The sequence below is a fragment of the Hippocampus guttulatus genome, chromosome 23 (assembly GCF_054856545.1).
Source record: "Hippocampus guttulatus isolate MCC_2025c chromosome 23, RoL_Hgut_1.0, whole genome shotgun sequence".
Taxonomy (NCBI): Eukaryota; Metazoa; Chordata; class Actinopteri; order Syngnathiformes; family Syngnathidae; genus Hippocampus; species Hippocampus guttulatus.
The window spans coordinates 4428550-4450420 of NC_141283.1; the positions used below are offsets into that span (position 1 = coordinate 4428550).

The following is a 21871-nucleotide window of genomic DNA, read 5'->3' on the forward strand; positions in this document are numbered from 1 at the left end:
TTCCTTTTAAAAAGAACTCCTCCACATTCTCTAAAACACTGTGGAGTTGTGATTTATCTCTCCTCCCAGCTTACTCGTGCTTATCCAGTACGCCACCTGGCATTCTTACAATTGCTCAAAACAAATGGCTTTTCTGGGGCTTTTTTAATAGTCCAAGGCCAAAATTGAAAAGTTCTACTCGAGTGTGTGACTATCTCTAGTGTGCACACAGTAACCTAAAAAGGGTAGAAATGAGACTTAATAGTGCTAATATACATACAAAACATCGGGTGCGCTTGTTATCCAAGGTGATCCATTCCAAAAAAACTGCATTCAAATTTTCTGCTGAAACTGTACTTCGTTTAAGATTTTTTAAGATGACCGTTAAAGAGATACAAATGCAGGGCAAAAAACTGATGAGCCAAAAGATGAACATACTTTTAATCTAGATTAAATATATGCCCAAATAGATTTTTCCAACTCAGAGACCCAAACAATACAAAAACAAAAAAAATTGCCTCCCATTTCTGCCATGTCATCAGTCTTCTAGAGATATATACCTTTATTTTTTTTCCCATTTTAAACGTTCATTCAGGTGGGGTAAAATGTATAAGGTGTATCTTATTCGCTCTACTTCCAACAGTGCACTGAATTTTCAGAAACCTCAGACCCTTGTCTAAAAACCCTCCTTCACATAAACTTATTTATAGAATTATTTACATTACAAAGGCGAAAGAGAGTCAACTTGTGAAAAACGACAAACTCGGGACGCGGGAGAACATAATTGCACCACAAAAAAAAAAAGATGACGCTTTGGAAGAAAAACAATGACGTGTGTTAGAATTGAAAAAAAATTAAAGCGGTCACTAAAATAATAAACGTTCTGCATTCACTTGTACTTGGAACATTAATTTGAATTCCGTGTTATATACCCAGCGATATTCTGGAGGCCATTTGTGGAGACTGCAGTGGACTATTTGGTGCTTCTTCATAAATTGTAACAAGTGGACAAAAAAAAAAAGTTAAACAGCAAGTGTATCCCAACATTTTGGAAATATGTGGCTGATAGGAATAGAAACTTGTCTTCCATGTGGGGACTCAAATAATCCCATTCATTAGTCCCCCTCACTGAAGAGAAAACACAACAGGGCTCCGGGTGTTCATTTGTCTCCCCCTGGTGGTGGTTTCAGAATAGATCGTCTCCCTCCTATGACACACAAACTCGGATATATATTTACGTGTGTGTGTGTGTATATAAGAACACCACATACACTCCTCGAATCATGCCCCCCCCCAACCCCCACCCCCCAGGTTTGTCTTCAGGCTTATCTGGTGTAGTAGACTCTGTAGTAAACACTCTTGGAGCGCCACAATGAGTAAGAGTTGTCGAACTTGAGCAGGTAGACGCCGCGGCCGGGGTACTGGTGGCTGCCGGCGTATACCTCCTCGTGACAGTCCCGCCGGTACACCGGCACTATCTCGTCCACCTGAGGTTTGCTCGCCTCCTTCTTGGCCTTCTCCTCGTTGCTGGTCGGCTCACCTGCGGGCGCAGAAATAAGTAGAACTTTTCAACAAATATCGTGGCACGCTGCTGGAAATTAACTCGAAGTTTGTGTGACGGTAAATTTGAATGACTTTTACCGGGCTCGCCCTCCCTCACCTTCGTCGTCGTCATCCTCGTCGCTCGACTCGGACACGTGCACGCTGACCGAGGAGGACGCCGCGTCCGTCCACTCGAAAAAGACCCCGAAGCCGATGTCGTAATAGTCCGTGGCGAACTCCCAGAAGAGGTAGGAGCCCTCTTCGTGCGTGGGCACGCGCACTGTCACTACCTCGCCGCGCCCGACCATGATCACGCTGTCGGCGTCCTGACGGATCTTCTCTTTGAAGTCTTTGATTTGTGGCCGCGTCCACATGGAGGGAGCAGCGATAACGGGTGGAGAGTCGGCTGCTGGTTTTTTTTGTTTTTTTTAAAGAACAAGAACTATGTTTACTATGACAGGTTTCATGGAGGCTTTTGTGATAGAACCTGAAATAGAAGTTAGTGTGACAGAAAACGGTCTGCATGCTCAGTCAGCAATTACTACTTTCCTGTACTGTATGTCGCGACCGACATACTTTGTAACGATATGCAAAGTAGTGTGCGCAGTGGCATAATAATATTCGGTCACGTGATATAAGGAGGTATGTTCACTTACAGCCGTATTTACTGTTTTTCCATTCCATTGTTTTATATGAGAGTGTTTATAGATTAGGACAAAATTCAGACCCAAAAAATAAAATTATTAAATGAAGAAAAACCACTAAATATTAGGAAATTGGTAAATGTCACTGACGTAGCGCTTTTCTACTTTGGGTACTCAAAGCGCTTTACACTGATACCACATTCACCTACGGATGGCGCAGCATCAGGAGCAACTGGGGGTTTAGTATCTTGCTCAAGGACACTTCAACATTGTCGCAATGGGGGATCGAACCACCAACCTCTGGGTTGGGAAATGACCACTCTACCACTGAGCCATCATTTGGAACTAATTTTGGAAAAAAAGAAGAAAAAAATTTGGATGCATTAAAAAAATAACTAAGGACGCAAAAAAAAAAAAAAGGTTTCCTTTTGGGGGCACCGCAACGTTATGCCAACTCACCAAATAGCGGTCCGTTCTCTGACACCTCCTCCGCCGACTCGGGCTCAAGCGCCCGCACCGTGTTATCCAGGTAAGTGTCGCCGCCATTGACGGTGGGCATGTTCTGGCCCGAAGGCGGCAGAGCCGCCGCCCCATACAAGGGTCCCGCTGGCAAGCCGGCCGGGTGCTCGCCGCTGCAACAACCGTCGGCTTCCTGGTGGCCGTGCGCCACGGAGTCGGCGTGCTGTTGCTGCTGCTGCTTCTGCAAGGCCGCCTGCGATTAGAGAAAAGCAGATTACCCAACATGCTGCTAGACAACACTCTTAAGAGATTTTAACCAATCACGGTTGCTTGAATACATCCATCCATCCATTTTTGAGATTCCAGGACCCAAAATCAGAAACGTGAGGCAGATGTGCTAACCGCTTTATCACCATGCTGCCAAGCAAGAAAATATTCTTATACAGTCATACCTCGGTTTTCGACCTTAATCCGTTCCAGAAGGCTGTTCGAAAACCGAAACCACGCTCTTTTTAAAAACAATCTTTATTGAACACGTCTGCTCACAATGGAACGCTACACGAGGACGCGTCACTTCCTCGTCTACACGAGGAAGCGTCACTTACTCGTGTAAGGAAGGCGAGAGGAGTCAAGTGACACATTCAAGTGCGCACAGTTTGTTCGAGAACCGAAATTCGGTCGTCATCTGAGGCATGAAAAACTCGAAATTTTTGGTCGAAAACTGATTTGGTCGAGAACAGAGACGTTCGAAAACCGAGGTTTGACTGTATTAAAAACAAACAAGATCATATTGTTAGTATCATACAAAGACATCATCAGTTTATAATGTCCCATTTGGCCCATTCTTGCAGTAAAGACACAAACTGTTAAAAATTGTTTCGCGCATCATGAGTCCTCTTGGCGCAAAGGAACTCTGTTGAAGTGAGTCGCGCTTTGTTGCGATACCAAGGAACTATCTAAAAGTGAGTTAAGTAACTTCATTTAGGAAAAAAAAAGTCATGCTTTGCTGCAATCTTGTGGCATCTTGACAATTCAGTATGCTGAAGTTGAGGAGCTGCATGTCAGCAAGCTCTTCTTCACAAGTCTGATATCGATCCTGATCATTTGAATCAAGTGTGTTGGAGGAAGAAAACATCTTCAACACAGGCGTCAAACTCAAGGCCCGGGGGCCAGATCTGGCCCGCCACATCATTTTATGTGGCCCGCGAAAGCAAATTAAACATGGCAACTTCCATGATGCTTGCTAAAATATAGACCAAAATTTCACATTCTCAAATGTAGTAAATAAGAGAGATACTAAGCATTTTCTTGTCGCCAAACACCTCGTTACAGTAACTTAAACAATAGTTGAATAAACTGTTATTCTTGACTTCTTTAGATGATTTCAGTCATAATGGCCCTCCAAGGGAAATGGTAACTAAAATGTGGCCTGTGGGTGGCGAAAATGTGTGGACACCCCTGATCTACAACATGCAGGTAAGATGACTTCAAGGACCACAGTTGGTGTCCCCTCCCGAAGACTCTACAATGTCCTGTGTGAATGTCTGTTGGTCTACATGTGCTCAGCAATTGATGAATGGATGAATGTCGGTGAATGGTGCCAACCTGCTGCTGGGCCAGCTGGACCTGGTAGAGCTGCTGCATGTACTGCTGGTAGTGCTGCTCCTGCAACTGACGGATGAGGCCCATCTGCTGTTCGGGGCTGTTGGGGTACTGCTGGGCAGCATACTGCTGGAACTGCACCGCCGTCTGGGCGTTCAGGGCGGCCATGATCTGCTGCCTGCGAAGCGGAAGGCGCGGATGCGTTTCGGAAATTGAAAGGGACGGAAGTTTGTCACAATTGTTGGTGAGGCCTGCGCATACTTCTGCTGCTCCACCCGTAGCCTCTCTTCCTCCGCCCGTCTCCGTTCCTCTTCCTCCCGCCGCTGCCTCTCTTCCTCCTCCAGCCTGCGTCTCTCTTCCTCCTGCCTCTGCCGCTCCCGCTCCTCCTCCTCCCGCCGCTGGCGCTCCTCTTCCTCTCTCCTGAAAGGAAAAGGAACATTAATATCGATCGTGGAAAGACGGTGAGATATAAATTCCCAATAGACATTTACAAGATGACATCGCAGGCGCTTTCCACTCGTAAACAAATCCTTGCATATCATTTGGACAAGGCTACGAGAAGACTTTGCAACCGTGAGTATCTCGCAAATAAGTTCGCCTCTGTTCGAATATTTCTGCTTCTTCTACTATTCTTTATTCTATGTCTTTTCGGGCAGTCAAGATGTCCTGTGGCTACATATATGGTGGTGGTCATCTCGAATACTCCACAAGAGGGCCAGACAGACTGGACGGCCGATTTAATCAGACGATATTAGCTCTTTAAAAATATATAAATAAATAAAATAAAATAAAATAGCTAGTTATTTTTGCTAGCATTTTCCAAGTGTTTTTTTTTTTTTTTTTGCATGTGCAGTATGTAATTCATATCTTTATTTTTGTAAACTTTAACCTTAAAAAAAAAAAATCCTTTTTGGTTGGACCCTACTTTACGCACTATAAAAGGGGTAAGCAAAGTGCAGAGGACGTGGGTTAGATCCCGGCCTTCCTGTGTGGAGTTTGCATGTTTGCTTCCGTGGGTTTTCTCCGGGTACTCCAGTTTCCTCCCACATTCCAAAAACATGTATGGCAAGCCGATTGAACACTCTAAATTGTGAGTGCAGATGGTTGTTCGTCTCTGTGTGCCCTGCGATTGGCTGGCAACCGGTTCAGGGTGTCCTCCGACTACTGCCCAAAGACAGCTGGGATAGGCTCCAGCACCCCCCGCGACCCTTGTGAGGATAAAACGGATCGGAAAATGGATGGATGGATGTTTGGAGGCCCTCGCAAGATGTTAAAAATGGGTTGTGTGGAACATAGGTTCAAAAACGTACCTTTTTCTGTCTTGCTCCTCCCTCTCTATCTTGTGTGATGTGGCGTATGGCGCAAAGAGGTTACAACACTTGTTGAGCAGCCGCACAAACTCCACCATGGCCTCCTCCTTCTCCATGTTACCCAGGGAGGCCCACTCCTTTCTGCATGTAAACAGCAAAAACATGTTTTTGAAGGATCGTTTTATAGGATGGGGCTGGGGGGCGGGGCTGTCTGAAAAATAAAACCTAACACAGTATATCCTCACATAGTAAGTAGCATGCAATGGTTCAGTGCTTTTTGAATTCAGTGTTAAAAGTCCTAGCAGAGACAAAACAAACCACATCAGCATTTGGCATGTGCAACAAGGGTTAAAAAGCGGCACGTGCATGCGCAACTGCGCATACGGTCGTTACCTGCGGTCGTTGCCCAGCACATCGAAAAAGCCCACCTCGGGGGAAGCGTCGGGGTTGTAAGGGCCCAGCAGCACCTGTTTGTGCAGCGCCACCAGCCGCAGCTTCTCCTCGTAGGTAGGGTGGAAGGCTTTGCCGTCCTTATCTACGCCGGAACAATGGGACATATTTGCATAAGGATGGGGAAGGGAAAAAAAAAAAAAGAAAAAGAAAAAACGCCGACACTGACAATTACGACCGGTGGCGCAGGCCAATAAGATGCTCGCAAAATTGTTAAGTAAATACAGAAACACAGTTATTGACATTTTCACATAGCCTCCCTATGTGTAAATGACTGCGATAATGAGCTCTAAATCTATGACCGACCTAAGATAATGCATTCCTGCAAAGCTTTTGCGGAGGGAGGCATTTAGAACTGTAAGTTAAAAAAAAGAAGTCAAAATTGAAATACAACTCTACTCCACAATCCCTCAAAATAATGGCCCACACTCGAATGTACACTGTGTCTCGATTGGTCTTGGCTTTAAACCAGGTATGTCATCGACTTAAAAAAAAATAAAATAAAATTGCCCTTTTCACTAATATTGTTTTATTCAAGTAGTGGTCTCCTTTTAAATGCAGGTCATATCGTAAATAGTCCAAACTGGGCGCTTTGCTGTAACCTGTCAAACAAGAAAATAACTGCCACACCCAGAGCCGCGAATATTTTATTTTGCTTTTTAGCTACACAAGAGGGCTGGATACTAGTAGTTGTCGTATGAAGCAGTACCATTTCGCACAGTTCTTCAAACAATGCACTCTGCTTTTGTTGACGCCACTATCTAATGGCTCTCTTGTAAACTTTAGAAAACAAATCCTTCACCAAGCAATAACTATTGTTTTTTTAGGTATAAAATGTGACAAAATATGACAGTGAGGGAGAATATTACGGTCAGAGAAGGAAACTGAGCGATTTTCGTACATTTCTTTAAGCACTCGCCTTCCTGCTAATGGTTGCTGTGTCCTGGCGTGGCGACGCTGTTGCTTTTTAGCAATCAAAAGGTGGAGATGATATCATTCACTCATTATGATGCTGCCTGGTTTCAGACCAATTAAATGCTGCGTCCCACTTAGTCCTGGTTAGGCATGCCATAGTCACCTCCATAAAAATAAACACCTCACCTTAAATTGTGAGTTAGTTGCAATGGAGAACCTCACCCTAACAAACTAGCACTTTGTTTTGGTTTTTGTTGAGCAAAGAGGGTGGACCCCGAATCATTTCATATCTGATAGACACCGTGTCTCAATTAGTCCTATCGGGTAACACCGTCAGCCACTTAACAAAAGAAACGCTTTACCCCAAATCACTAATATCTTGGTTTGCTTTTACACTCTATAAGTGGGGTAGAATTGTACAATCTGTCTCACACCAAACCAAAACTGCACTTCAATAAATACCTACCCCAGGGGTGTCAAACTCATTTTTGTCACGGACCACTTTAAAGTTAAGTTGTCCTTCGGAGGGTCGTTACGATAGTGAAACCAAATAAATGTTTAATTGTCTCATTGTATCATTACTTCTATACAACAAATTGGTGACTTACGAAGTTTTAAATCACTCAAGTCAACTATATACAGTAGCTTATTCAAGTAAGTGTAAACAGGGTAACAAAAAAAAAGATCTCAACGTTATTTAATACTCCTGACAATTTGACATTTCGATACAGAATTTAGCATGATTTGCTTTCACGGGCCATATAAAATTATGTGGCGGGCCGGATCTGGCCACCGGGGCTTGGGTTTGACATCAACGACCTAGCCCTCTTTAACTATTTTGCTTTACTTTTTAAACTCCTAAAGAGTGGAGCAATCATCAGCCAAGGAAAACATTTAATAACTTGACAAACTGAAAAGAAGGGGGACGCCATTCTGGATCTCGTTCACTTGTACTGCCTAATATTAATCATTGAAACCGAATACAACAGTTTGCTACCCCGCTAGATTTAGCTTTGGCTTGTATTGATTCATTTGAACAGCTGAATTTGTGGGGCGTGTTACGAGTGACAATCACCGAATGGGAGTGACAATAACCGAATGGGAGAGCCACACACACCAATAAAATAAATAAATCGTGACAAAGTCGGAAGCGCTGTGCTTGTTCTACCCTTTCGTGGCTAAGTGCAAGCGACGTGCTAACGTCACTCTGGTCGCCTGCGAGAGGTGACAGTTAGCCTAGCCGCGGCTAGCTTCAAGCAGCTTATTCGGAAGTCTACAAATGCTGACTTGTAAACATGCTTAAGCATGCGAAATGAACACCTGGCATACCTTTGAAGAACTTAAGGGCCATTCCGTAGAGCTCTTGAAGAGGAAAGCCCCATTTGGTCTCTGCGGACGATTTGTCAGACTCCCCATCGTCGCCGTCGTTGTTAGCCTCAAGGGTGGCCGATGTTTGGACGTCAGGCTCCGCGGCGGCGTCCGGTCGCGGCGTCGGCGGCTCCTCCGGCTGGCCCTGCTCGACCTCCGAGTCCGGGCTGAGCGTGAGGCCGTCAACGGAGACTTCGAGACGGCTGGAAGGAGCGCTGTCGAGGTAGCCGCTGTGAACCTCGGTTGCCATCATGCAGACTGTCAGCTGAAGCGGCCACGTACCTACTTCCGTTTAGCCTGACGGAACTTCCGGGAAATGGTCTTATATTTTGCAAATATATTTATTATTTGAAGAGAAAATATTCATTGTGAAATAAATACCTGACCAGAATTCTACTTTTGAAGTTCATTTAAGAATTTATACTTTGAACATTTGTTCAAAGAGCAATTTAAATCCATTGCAAATAAAGCTACTAGTGTATGGTATTTTATGTTACATATGTACTCTGAGTCATATAATGTGGTTATTATGTTCGGTATTCAAGGCATTTTGGATGTTATCTAAAGGAAGACCAAATGCCTAATTTATTCACCCTTTATGATTTGCACATGACCTATAGACCTCTCACTACCTCACCCAGTGTAAACAAATACTTTACAATATTTGCAGGATATGGTTTACAGTATGATGAGAATATTATTTGAATATTTCTTAAATGCCATGATCCACTGGAGTAACCTGTGTATTGAGCTGTCCTTTTAAGTGCACTCTTATGCTCATTTGCATCAGAATATATTTGCTCATCCTTTGGGTTACATTTAGAATTTATTGTACACACACATATTTATTAATCCTGTATCCTATTTTATTGAAATATATTGCACTTGCTATGATTTTCATGTTCATCCGGGAAGCTATTTTTAAAAAACTTTAGCCTGATTGATTTTGTGTTCAGTGAGTTTTAGTCAGATTAAAAGGCAGTTGAGGAGGTTGTGCTGTCAAACATCAAACAGGGGAAAAAGACTTTACTGTACTGGCCGTCTGTTTGACACCTATAAGGACACACTACTTTTCTTTTTGTTTCGTCTTCTTCAACTGACCAGTATACATTTAACAGACAGACGGGTAAATGATCCCCCATTCTGCAGTGATATGTTAACAGTCCAGCGGTCTTTGTATATTTGATCATTAGATGGTCGATGGCACCTCAGTATTAAGACCGGCAGTTTTGGAGTGCAACATTTATATATCTATTCCTGTCAATCCGTCATGCTTCATGCTGTGGTGTTTAGTTCGCGCTCAAATTGTGATTTCAAGAGAATGTATTGATACATGTATTGCCTTAAAGATACCGGTAAATATTTATTAATGCCCGTGTAGTATATTTGATGTAATACAATATTTTTGACTATTACTACTGCTCTTCACTTCTGCATATACTGGTATTCGTGTCATTTTCCAATGCATACAGACTGATTATTGCTATTTTTTGCCACAGACACAAGTGTTGACTCATCTTTTGACAAACTATCCAATCTCATTGCTTGAAACTGTAAATGTGTTCATAGATGAATACATGAATTCAAATCCATAAATGTTTAATCTGATATGTGTTTGAATTATTTTGCCTTGAGTTTACATGATGATTCTATTTCAAGTTGTTTTTTTGGGGGGGGGGGTGCGGGGGTCAAGTAGACAGGAAGAAGTTGGTGTCACCTCACCTCTGGACATGATCCTTGCGAGGATTTAATGAGGCCATTCAGGTGTCAAGCACCGTGGAACACTTTGGAACTTGTCTTTGTGTATTGTGACACACTTTGTTGTCACTGAGGGTGAATCACTTCCTATGTGCAGCCAAGTTCAAAGCACAGAGTGCCACAGAAAATCCCAGTCATTTAAATTAATGTTAACTAGATTAATAATAGTTGCATCCAAGCACATCTGTGTTGGACATTTTAGAACAAGTGTGCAAGCATTTGCATAGGTTTAAAATTGGGGGGAGGGGCCATTCTAGTTTTGGGCAGTATAATGGCAACTACACTATTTTATTGATTTCCAGGGTGCATTTGTATGGTACAGAAAAGTCAAAAAGCACGTTAATAGTAAATAAATACATACAATACAATACAATACATGCAGATTTATATAGCGCTTTCACAACAGCGACAGCTGTAACAAAGCGCTTCACAAAACAGTTAACATAAAGTAAAATAATAAACACAACACATAACATAAAACACGGACAGTCGTGCAGTCCTAACCACTTTTCCGTCACACGCTTTGTTGTTTGAAGCAGTTTCAGATGAAAGAGGAGAGAATCAAAGTGTCCTTTAACCAGTGGATCAGAGACGTCATGCTCAAAATGTGCACATAAGGACACTTTATCCGCAAACGTAAAAACATATAAGCAGATACGGTATATATCTTTGCGTAAATGCAAGCAAATGTCTGGCAATCATTTGATATTAATATATTAATCGTACTTTTATTTGTATTTTTTTAAATGACGCAGTTGATTTAAAAGAATGAATACATCCATTTTCTACTCTCACACATTGTGATATATTTTCACTTTCCCCTCGTAACATTTCAAATGGTGTTATTTTTGTGACATTGTGATTTTATTAGTGTGTAAATATAAGAGATCCTGTAAAATTTTTGCAGATGGACTATTATTATAACATCACAATTATATTGCTGCATAATAGCAGTCTTGTAAGATTAGGATGTTATTGCTGTATAATAATTTAAATTGCTATTTTGGTCGATGTATAGTGCATCCTTAAATTTTGTTACAACGAAGGTATTGTTAAATTTGTATTTCATTGGCATGTAAGTATTACAAAAATCCGAACTGTATTGTGCATACTTATTTTAAAAGTATTTGATCGAGACACGATGTCATTTGATTAGAGTAAAATTGCAATATTGGTGAGGATTGACTTGTAAGATTCCAACTTGTCTAATCATTTAGGTCTTGTAAAATTACAATTTCGTCGGTGTATCATGTCAATATTCTTGTTAAATTGTGGATGGTTTATATTGGTGTAAAATGAATATTATAAAACTCTGATTTTATACAGGATATTACGTTTTTTAACTGGTCATGACGATTCATGACTTAAATCTCCATTTCTTATTTATATTAGTGTCTAATGACTATAACATTTATTTTTGAAAGGCATATTTAATTTTTTTTTTCATTTGTAAAATTTGGACCCCGTTATTGCAATTCTACTTTATTTTCGTTTTCTCCTCTTTCTCGCTAATGCAAACTGGGGTGAAGCCGAAGTTTGGAGCTTGTGTCGGGAGAGAGGAAAGTGGTAGTTTCCGACGGTCTTTGAAGGTGACAGGTCCATTAATGGCTCGTCCCATGCCAAAGCGGATAAATGTTTTCTCTGCCGATGTGTATTGAACGCGCTCATGCTATTAAAAGTCCTTTTTTTTTTCCTTTTAAGAAGAGACTTGCGGCGGCCCTCCGGAGCTTCACACCTCCGGAGGGCCGCAGACGTCTGAAGTTGGCGCTTAGCGGGGGCTGCTGAGCGTCGACGGCCGCCTAGTTCACACTTTGCACGTCACACCTTTGATCCGCCGGGACATTTAACTCTGAGCGGACCTCTTCCGAGCTCACTTTTTTTTCGGGTTGGGACGTGACGACGGCGAGAAAGCGATGTCGGCCATCCACGGAAACCTGCCCGTCGGGGACCTCAACCACTTGCAGTTGTACCACGAAGGAACTCTTCAGATGGGCAACCCTGGTAAGGTGTCGCTCCTTCGAAGCTTCACGGGACTCGTTTGGTAGTTGCAAGTTAGATTTCTTTTTAGGGGGGGGGGGGGGGGGGTATTCTACTTAGAGTTTTTCCCTTCTAAAATTTATTCATCTTCGTCCACTCAAGTACATTTTTTCATTTTACATTGCCAGTCAACATTTTAAAGGCAAGCACTGGATGGTGCCAGTGAACTCAAGAGGAAAAAAAGCTTAACGTCACTTAATGTCAGAAAACTACTATGAATTGTCACCACAATTCACACGAACAGCTGTACTCATGCCCTCTTCGACCTCTGATAATATCCAAGCAATCGCCACCATACTTATGAATTTTATCGGCATAAGCACTTTTCTATCGTTCACGAAAGAGAAAAAAAAAGCTTAACGTCGCTTAATGTCAGAAAACCTTTTCACATAAGTACATTTCTGTATTTTAAACAACCACATAGCTTCATCTTTGGCGAACAGTTCTGTTTCGCTAAATGCTAAGAATGCAAAATGTCGTCGACTGACGAATAGCATCATTGCCATGGCGTTGGAACCCTTTTAAGCATCACATGGTGACTGATCATGTCATACTCACAGCATGTATATATTCTTTATCCTCCCCTGAAACAAATCTAGCATCTTACTGAGGAGCTTGAGAACTGACCACCTCCACGTGTACGTATACTCTACATCAGGGGTCCAGAACCTTTTTTTTGACTGAAGATCTACTTTTCAAGCAACCAACTTCCCGCGGTCGACCCGTGACCGCACATGTATGGTTTCACACACACAATCAAAAAAGAAACATATATAACAATAATAACAAGCACACAGACACACAAATCTTTTTCGAGCGCTTTTTCATCCCGACTTGGTACCAGTGGCGGGCTACCGGTCGATCGCGATTGACGTATTAAGCACGCGTGCTTCATTATCCTGCAACCGGTGGCCAAGGCAGGCAGACTACAAGGAGCAGCACAATGTCCATTGAATTGAAGGGGGTAAAAAAAAAAAAAAACAGCAAAAAAAAGCTTTAATACATTCTATGTCATTCATAGTCGCGCTATGTTTTTATAGAATGCATTTCCATTCTTTTCAATCAGCAAAGGTGATTTCTGATGACTATTTTTGAAATTTCAATTTTACCGATGTATAATATTCTTACAATTACTAGTGCACCAACACACTCACATCAACCTTAAATGTCCCCTTCAGATTTTCGAGGTGATGACGTAACCAACTATTTGGCCACGGCTGCCTCGGTTCCGCGGGTGGACAAATGCGTGGCCATACTGACCCACCGTAGGAAGAGGACCAACTTCACCCAGCAGCAAATCGAGGTGCTGGAGAAGGTGTATTCTGACACCAAGTATCCGGATATCTACCTGAGGGAGCGGCTTGAGGCGCTCACCGGTCTGCCCGAGTCCCGAATACAGGTATGTTCAAATATGAGATGCGTGACTAAACAGGCTACCCACAAGTTGCGGTCTCTTACTTCACGTGTGGAACAGAACTGCGCTGTAAACAGAGAGCCCCTGTATTCAAATTTCTTAAGTGTTCGATTTTTTTCCTCCACTTTCAGGTGTGGTTCCAGAACAGGAGAGCAAAATCCCGTCGCCAAGTGGGCTCCTCGGTGCCCGTGAAACCTCCCAATCCACTGCCATCCTTTCATCAGCTCCCCAACAGGATGAACCAAGACAAACGTAAGCACCCGCAGAAAAACTAGCATCGTATTCATTGTGATCATTACTGTGTTCATCATTTTTTTTTTCTTTCAGTTTATGACAACGGCCACAGTACAGAGGCTCACAGGACTGCTTTTGGACTACAAGACGCCTACAGAACCCCAGTCGAGGAACCCCACAGGACCAAAGCCCCAGGCGACCATTTTTTGGCATCCTGTCTTTACGAGAAAGACGCGAGGCGAGGGAAGGCCGAGCAGTTGCAACGGCGCGAGGCTAACGTGGACATCACGGCCAATAACGTCCTGATCTACCCCTCCAAGGACGGCATGAGCGGCGATCCCAAGGTTCTGGTGGAGTACGACAACTTCCCGCCCAACAAGACCATCGGGCCCGAGATGAAGGTGGTGATCCCGCCCATCCCTGTGCAGAACAACTTCAGCAGGTCATCGCCCAAAGACGCCGGCGGCCCGCTCAAGTACGCGCATGCGAGGGCGGCGGGGAAGGCGTTCGATGGATTCTCGCCAGTCCACGGCGCAGATTTGCCGGACTTTTACGATTCGGACTCAGATTGGGAGAGTGAGGCCATGGTTGGATTTGGTGGTTTTATCTAAGATGCGGTGATGGTCTTTCATGACTACGCATTGCCATAACCTTCATGTAGACTGTACATAACCCCCCCACCCCCCCCCCCAGAAAAAATAGTTGATCATCAAAAAGCCACAACCGTGTGTTGGCTTGATGTTGAATAACCCAGTAAAACTAAATTTGTCAACTCTGCGCTATTGTTGTTTGCATAAAATATCTTCTATTTATTGTAAGATTGTAATAAAACGGTTTCATCTTGAATCCAGTGTTCTTGCCGAAAAACAGCTTTGCAATGTTGTGTTTAATATAAAAAAAGACAAACAAGTATATACAGGGCGTTTTCATATATTGAACATTCGGTATGACAGTGTGACAGATGCGGAAATGCAACGATGAGGTGGTTTTTTTTTGTTTGTTTTCATTCCCCAGGGGTAAAAGGCGTTTTTAAACTCCCCGCTGAAGAATTCTCCTTTTAAAAAAATATCAAAGTCTCTTTTGAGCGCACAGAAAAATTACAAAAGCCAACAGTAGGAATAATTTCACAGATATTGTACAAATATCTACAATGTTATAAAACATTCGTTAGCCCGCGCTCGGAACAAAGCCGAAACGGGCAAAACACCTTTTTCTGAAATAAATAAATACATAGCAATTCTAAGAATCAACTTTTGGCACGAGGAGCCGGCGAACACCGTGGAGATGTTTCATTTGAGCGCACAAGTGTTTCCTTCCGTAAGATAAAACTGGAGGGTGATAAAAGGAAGATTCGAGGTGTCCTTTCGCGAGGGTTACTAGCGGCGTAAATGTGTGCTCGTGTTAGTGTGTGCACCGGTCTGCGGAGATCGGCTGCTCACACCGCGTTGGTGTTGTTGGCCGAAAATACGTGCAGGTTACCGAGCTGACTCAGGCCGCTCTGGATGTGCGCCACGTGGATCTCGACGTTGTTCTGGAAGCAACTGCAAGCACAACAACACAGAACAAGCTTGGTAATGACAACGGACTGTGATTCACAGGGGTCAAGACATTTTCATTGAAGAGCAACTTCCCAAAGTTCCATAAATAACGCGCATCTGCCCTTAAGAGTCTCAATTAAAACATCCCACTGTTTTATTGGTTCCGCTATCGTGATGTCTTTTGGAGGGGGGGGGGGGTGATATATTTTGATATTTTGGACACGACCTGGTGGTCCAGTGGTTAGTGCGTCAACCTCACAGTGCAGAGGTCATGGGTTCGATACCGGCTCCGACTTTCCTGTGTGGAGTTTGCATGTTTTTCCTGGGCCTGCGTGGGTTTTTTCCGGGTACTCCGGTTTCCTCCCACATTCCAAAAAAAATACACGGCAGGCTGATTGGACACTAAATTGTTCCTAGGTGTGAGTTTGAGCGCGGATATTTGTTCATCTATGTGTGCCCTGCGATTGGGTGGCAACCAGTTCAGAGTGTCCCCCGCCTACCGCCCGTAGACAGCTGGGATAGGCCGCAGCATGCCTCGCGATCCTTGCCAGGATTAGGCGGATCAGAACATGGATGGATGGAATGATTTTCATATTTGGTCACTTTCCATGGGACTTGACAGGAATTACAAAGATTTTACAAAATTGAAGGTTGCCTCTCTCCAATCACTGCTATATTCATCAACCTTGCTGCACATCATTGGGGCGCATAAAGGGCGTTTTGGCGAGAATCTAAACTAGTGGTGCCCAAGTCCGGTCCTCAAGAGTCCTGATCCAGCTTGTTTTAGACGTCTCCTTCTTCCAACTAACACGCTTTGCTTCAAATGATAAGCTCATCAACAAACTCTGAGAAGCGCAATAACAATCCTTTAAATCAGGCGTGTTGGAAGAGGGAGACATCTAAAACAGGCTGGATAGTAGCTCTCGAGAAGCGGACCTCCTGGTCTAAGCTACCTGAGGTTAGAGGGATCGATGGATGCTTTGATGTCGTTGAGGGACTCTGTGAGAGATTTGAACTCAAATGAATTCAGGTCTCCGCCGTCTGCCAGACACTGCAAAAACAACATTCACATTTACGATACTTGAAAACTAATTTTGCCTTGCAGCTAGTGGCCGCGAGTGTTTTCGGGAGACAGACGCCGACCTTGATCTGCAGCAGCAGAGCCGTTAGGCGCGAGACGAGGTGCGTGAGGCTGGCGTTGGTCACGCTCTGCTGGCCGTCCTTGGAAGAGTCGCTCAGGTGCACCATCTGCTGAGCCTCGTCCTCGCAGTGTCGTCGCAGGTCCGCCGGGTTGTCAGCGGGAAGCGCACCCTGGTCTGGAGAGAGCTGGATGCCACGTGAAGGTCAGACATAAAAGAACTGAAGGGTTTAGGTTGCCAAAATACACCGATGCATCTGCACTTGACTTATTGCGTGTCTTGAGTGCCAACCCAAGATGCGACAGGAAGCTAACGTGCGCATTCGAGCATTTTTACACACAATTTACCTCGCAACAGAACTGCTGCACTTCGTGTAGGACTTTGTTGAGATCCTTGTTGAGCTGCTCCAGCTCGAGCACAGTGGACGCGTAGCGCTTCTGGAAGTCCAGGTCAATGGGCAAGGCGTACGATTTCTGAAACGCAGAAGTATCGACTCGCCTTTTCAAATCATGCGATGATGAAAGCATTTTTTTTATGAAGGGCTGAGAGCGTTTGTACCATCTTCTCCGCTTCGGTGTTCATGTCTTTCAAGTGCTTGATGTGCTCTTTCTTGATCATCAGGATCTTGGATAACCTTGTCTGGTAACGGAGCGGGAAAATATGTTAGGCAATAAGAAAGCAGGAACAGGATGTCATTCGAAATCACGGTACATGTACGATGACAAATTTGGATGTATATACCGTATTTTTCGCACTAAAAGGCGCACTGGATTATGAGGCGCACCTTCAATGAATGGTCTATTTTTTCATTTTTTCCATATATTGGACGCACTGGATTATAAAACGCAATCTGCAATGCATCCACTAGATGGAGCTGGACTCCTTCCTTTCGATTCGCGAGGCGTTCACGACTGCCTTCGAAAAACGTAAATTAACGATTACTTCAATGAAACTACGAAAATTAAAAATAATGCATCAAAACAGAAACTCAAGTGAGGAAATCACAAAATAAATTCTATAGCCCCCCCATGGCATTTCCTTCAGCGTAGCTCCAGCAGAACGATCAGATGTTAGTTAAATGTTGGGGAGTGGACTGTCTCAGAAGTTTTTGTTATTTATTCCTTTGTTGTGTATTCACAAACGAGGAAATCACAAAATAAATTCTGTAGGGGGGGCTATAGAATTTATTTTGTGATTTCTTCGTTTGATTTTCTGTTTTGATGCATTATTTTTAATTTTCATAGTTTCATTGAAGGAATCGTTAATTTACGTTTTTCGGAGGCAGTCATGAACGCCTCTCGACTTCAATGGAAAAAGAGAAGGCACGGAGGCGGACAAAGACGTACAGGTACCTGTATTTGTTGAGACTGTGAAAACCATGAATAAAGTGTGCATTTTTTTAAAAAAAAACAACACTATAGCGCTCCTTTTTTCAGAGCTGCAACAAAAACGTATTTAATAAAGCAGCGACACAGTTCACTGAACCAACAGCAAGTTATAACATTGTAAGCGTGTCTCCACCAAGGAGCCATTTTGGGGTCGACATATTACCATAATGACCATACACAAGGCGCACCGGATTTTAAGGCGCGCGGTGAGCTTTTAAGAAAATGGAAGACTTTTTGGTGCGCTCTATAGTGCGGAAAATACGGTATATTAAATAAATATATTCAATGTCTGTGTGTGTTTTTATACACTAGTGAAAAATGCGTGTGTACCACTTGGACCAGGAACTTGACAGGAAACCCTCCGAGGGTGTCTCCATCTGCAGTGGGCAGACTGGTCCGCCATGGTGACTGGTTGATGAGTGGGTCATGGTGGTCCTGGGAGAGGGATAAAAGACTTTTTTTCCCCCCCGACGGACAGTTCAAATGATCATTTCATCACTACGATGTGCGGTAATACCATGAGGACGGGAGTGGTGGCGGACGGGTAGGGACCTCGAGGTGGAGTCATAAGGTTCTGCATGTAGCGCGTCGTCCGGTGCTTCTGGGCGAAGGCTGAAATGGGCATCGTCTCGTTGGGCTCGTTGCTCTGCGAGGCAGACCGTCAAACAAACAAACAAAAACATTTAAGTGATGACGAGCTGCTTAAAAAGCGGTTGTTGTACCTAGCAGAGGGGAAGAGTTGGCGCGGGAACTGTCACAATGAACCAGTGTGACGTACCAGAACTTCATAGTCAGGCACATTGTGTGTTCCTAGGCCATTGCGGTCAAAGGTGACGCGGTAAGTGGCCGCGCTGGTGTCCACTGCGTCGATCTGCCCCGTGAACAAGCCGTCGTGGAGGCCTCGTAGTCGAGCTATTGACACATTCGCCGGTTTTTGCAGAGGATAAAGAATACGTGTGAGTATGGGGGGCCTGCGGTGTAAATGAGACAGCATGTGCCGCTAAAAGGTTGCATTTTCAACCGCACCCAATCGGCAACTGTTTGTTACCAGTGACTTTGGTTCCAATGATGAGAGGAAGCGGAATTTCATCAGGAAGGTCTTTGCAGTTGGACACGTCCGATAGTTTTCTGTGCTGCAGTAAGCGCATCTTCTGTCTTTTCTGCCGCAGCGCCGTCCGCTCCTCGGCAAAGAACGCCGACGAGCACCTGGGCAAATAGTAGCAAACAATTCTTGGCTCCAAAAACAAGGTGGAAATTTGTTGCTAGATCAGAGGCTTAGAGGAGCCACAATGTCAGGGACGGGGGTGGTGACTGATGTACCGTCTGGGTTTCCCCATCAGTCTCCGGATGGTCCCCCATTCCACTCGCGTCAACTTCCTGGTTTTTAAGGTGGGGAAAGACTCCTTCAGACAAAGACAGAACTCATTGTCGCCCTCAAAAAGAGGCCTGCAATGCAAATTTAGAAAGGGACAAAAAAAAAAAAACATTTCGTACGACATCAGAAATACATTTTTCATTTGATTGCGAATTCGAATGAGAACAAAAATAACGCGATCATTTTGTTTGCAGGTTACTGATGAGTTTACCTGTCGATATTGGAATAGAACCATTCGTAGATGCACCACTTGTGAGCTTTGGGCAGCTTGAGGAGGTTTCTTAATCGCAATCCTATTCTCTGCGATGACTTCTTGTCAGGCGTCACCACACTGGAAAACTTCTGCAAAAAACAAACAAAAAAAAGGGCAATGGTTGACCATTACAGATGAGGTTTGTATGAACAATTGTAAGCATGGAGCATGTGTGGTGTTCTTATTCCAAACCTGTGGTGTGGTGCTGACCCTCTGGCTCCTTCGCGGTGATCTGGACGGGGGACGCTGCGGTGCATGATCATCCTCGTACCGACTCCTCTTGGAGCCCCGGGTGGGCTGTGAAGGCAAACGGGGAGGTTTACGGTGAGGTTTGTGGCATATTTTTGCGTCATCTCTCTTATAATAGCAACCCAAATGTCTTGCCGTTTCCATGGTGAGGGTGGACTGGCGTCCCCTGGTGTTGTGAGCTCTTGGGAAGGCATTCTTTTCATTCAGAGTGTTGGACAAACTTCCTTCTGTGACGAGGACATTTGAGGAATGAGCAAGTCATTCAGAATTGATTAGCAGGGCTTTGCATGGTTCTTTTCAAGCAGGTCAAGAATAAAACTCTTAATTGGTCATTTCCAAAATGATTTGTTGCAGACAGGATCGAAATGAGTTAATCGATTGCTTCCACAAATAAACGTCTCACAATTCTGTGGTGGTGGCTCAACAATGGTTCACAATTATTTTAAATGGTTTGGCTGAAACTGAAAATCCGTAAATTGAAATAACTTGACTCATCTTGATTGTGCAGCACACATTGTTGAGCATAGAGTAAAAATGAGACAATTTGACTCATTTTTGGGGCAGCATGGCTCAGTGGTAGAGTGGTCGTTTCCCAACCCAAAGGTTGGTGGTTCGATCCCCTGCCATTGCAACCACATCAAAGTGTCCATGAGCAAAAATTCAGACCGCCCACTTGCGCCTGGTGCTGAGTCACCAGTAGGTGAATGAAGTAACAGTGTGAAGCACCGAGGTAGAAAAGCACTATATCAGTGACAGCCCATTTAAAACAAAAAATATCTTTGATCCGTTTTTCAGAGCTATTGTTTGTTTTTTGAGTGGTTTAGTATTGCTGTTTAATAATACGTGCTTTCATCCAATTATGCAATTAATTGATAAGATAATCATTAAAATACACAATTATAAACATTTTATAGCTGGAGTTTGGGTCCAAGTTAATTTAATAGCTGAAAACTAAGTAGCAAATTGACCGCTATTTTGACAATCGATTAATTATTTAGAGGGTGTTTAACTTAAATCTGTACCAAATCTTCAGAATGTTGGCCGGCCAACAGTAAATGTTCCAGCAGACTAATTGCACATTGATTCCATATTGTATCAATAAGATTGTAAACAGAAAATAACCCACATACCTTTTAGACTGACAAGTGCTTCTGCCGAGGAGCCTAACCAAGAAATGAGGAGAATTATACACACTGTACCTCTCGTGCATTTTGCAATGACACATACATATTATCTTGAAACAATACAATGCTTGCAAACAGCTGCTCTTTAAACAGTCCGGCTGGGCTCGCTTCGAGCGAGGCCTACGCCGAGGATCGAGCTGTCAGACACGGGTAACGTTACGGCGACAGCTGGGTGGACAACCGAGACCTTCCTTCGGTGTGTGGACAGAATACCCCGATTCAAATTGCTGGCTGACACGTGAACGCCCGTAAAATTGATGTATCGAAAATAATGACACGGAGACGATAAAACATAAAACTTGATGCGAGCACGAGTAGCACAGCGAGCTCACCTTACTGAGTGTTTTGTTCCCACTCCCGGGAGGCTCCTTTTGTTATTAGCGGGTGCTAACTAGCGGCTAAGCTAACGTTATTTGTTTACTCGGTGCAAGTGCAGGAAACTTGACAAACTCCCCTGTTAGCCTTCGTTAGCGTCTCGTGCTAATCAGGGTTAGCCTGATCGACCCCTGGGTAAGAGACCGGTGATGTCTCGAACTTTGTAGGAAAGAATATATTTTTTAAAAAGACTTGAAATTAAACAGAGGAGGCGGTCACCCTGGTGTGTTGTGGGGGGGTCGTAACGAAGCGAAAGTGGGTAGAAATGGACGTTGTTTTTACTCACTCTCGTCCAGCAGCTGGTCCATCTCCGCCATCTTGCATGAGCCGCGCCGCTTTTTCAAAGAGGTTGTCAAAATGCATTCTGGGTTGGGAGTCGGGACGCTGCCTCAAGCCGAGGCCCACTTCCCTACTTTTTTTAAAAGCTTTTGCTCGGGGCTATGTGTGGATAATTTGACTTAAAATCTTCAAATGGTATTATTTGTTTAGACTAGTAGTACATGAATGCTTTATTTTAAAAAAATGTACAAAAAAAATAGATTATAAAGGCACTGTAATGTGTAGTGCGGGATTGTTTTTTTTGTTTTTTTACATCCTCCAAAAAACGCTGATAATTCATATTTGGGGTCAATTGGGGAGTTATCCGGAAAAAAACAGG

The 21871-nt window shown here is 43.7% G+C and overlaps 3 protein-coding genes across 6 annotated transcripts; 1 reads left to right on the plus strand and 2 right to left on the minus strand.

Annotated features, from left to right (window-relative positions):
* Positions 1 to 393: 393 nt before the first annotated feature.
* Positions 394 to 8568, minus strand: LOC147185816 (Golgi resident protein GCP60-like). 2 transcript variants are annotated; one of them, XM_086104480.1, is made up of 8 exons: positions 8231 to 8568; positions 5930 to 6071; positions 5537 to 5677; positions 4488 to 4646; positions 4230 to 4404; positions 2625 to 2877; positions 1640 to 1927; positions 394 to 1519 (listed from the first exon to the last, which is right to left on the minus strand). In XM_086104480.1, the coding sequence occupies exons 1-8, from the start codon at positions 8520 to 8522 to the stop codon at positions 1305 to 1307; spliced, it is 1665 nt and encodes a 554-aa protein (XP_085960606.1). In that variant the 5' UTR covers positions 8523 to 8568; the 3' UTR covers positions 394 to 1304. The 2 variants fall into 2 exon arrangements, with proteins under 2 accessions (XP_085960606.1, XP_085960605.1); XM_086104479.1 differs by having other exon boundaries at positions 1640 to 1930; positions 8231 to 8567.
* A 3245-nt stretch (positions 8569 to 11813) lies between these two features.
* LOC147185817 (homeobox protein Mix.2-like) lies at positions 11814 to 14362 on the plus strand. Its single transcript, XM_086104481.1, has 4 exons — positions 11814 to 12028; positions 13243 to 13463; positions 13610 to 13730; positions 13806 to 14362. The coding sequence occupies exons 1-4, from the start codon at positions 11941 to 11943 to the stop codon at positions 14321 to 14323; spliced, it is 948 nt and encodes a 315-aa protein (XP_085960607.1). The 5' UTR covers positions 11814 to 11940; the 3' UTR covers positions 14324 to 14362.
* A 217-nt stretch (positions 14363 to 14579) lies between these two features.
* On the minus strand, positions 14580 to 21551 carry LOC147185818 (protein lin-9 homolog). 3 transcript variants are annotated; one of them, XM_086104564.1, is made up of 15 exons: positions 21500 to 21551; positions 20785 to 20817; positions 19790 to 19881; positions 19598 to 19702; positions 19364 to 19494; positions 19098 to 19223; positions 18826 to 18983; positions 18556 to 18689; positions 18295 to 18423; positions 18108 to 18212; positions 16948 to 17028; positions 16737 to 16862; positions 16394 to 16576; positions 16204 to 16301; positions 14580 to 15253 (listed from the first exon to the last, which is right to left on the minus strand). In XM_086104564.1, exons 1-15 carry the CDS (start codon positions 21528 to 21530, stop codon positions 15148 to 15150), a joined length of 1638 nt encoding a protein of 545 aa, XP_085960690.1. In that variant the 5' UTR covers positions 21531 to 21551; the 3' UTR covers positions 14580 to 15147. The 3 variants fall into 3 exon arrangements, with proteins under 3 accessions (XP_085960690.1, XP_085960688.1, XP_085960689.1); XM_086104562.1 differs by having other exon boundaries at positions 19790 to 19878; positions 21500 to 21522; XM_086104563.1 differs by lacking the exon at positions 21500 to 21551 and adding an exon at positions 21171 to 21371.
* Between the last annotated feature and the right edge of the window lie 320 nt (positions 21552 to 21871).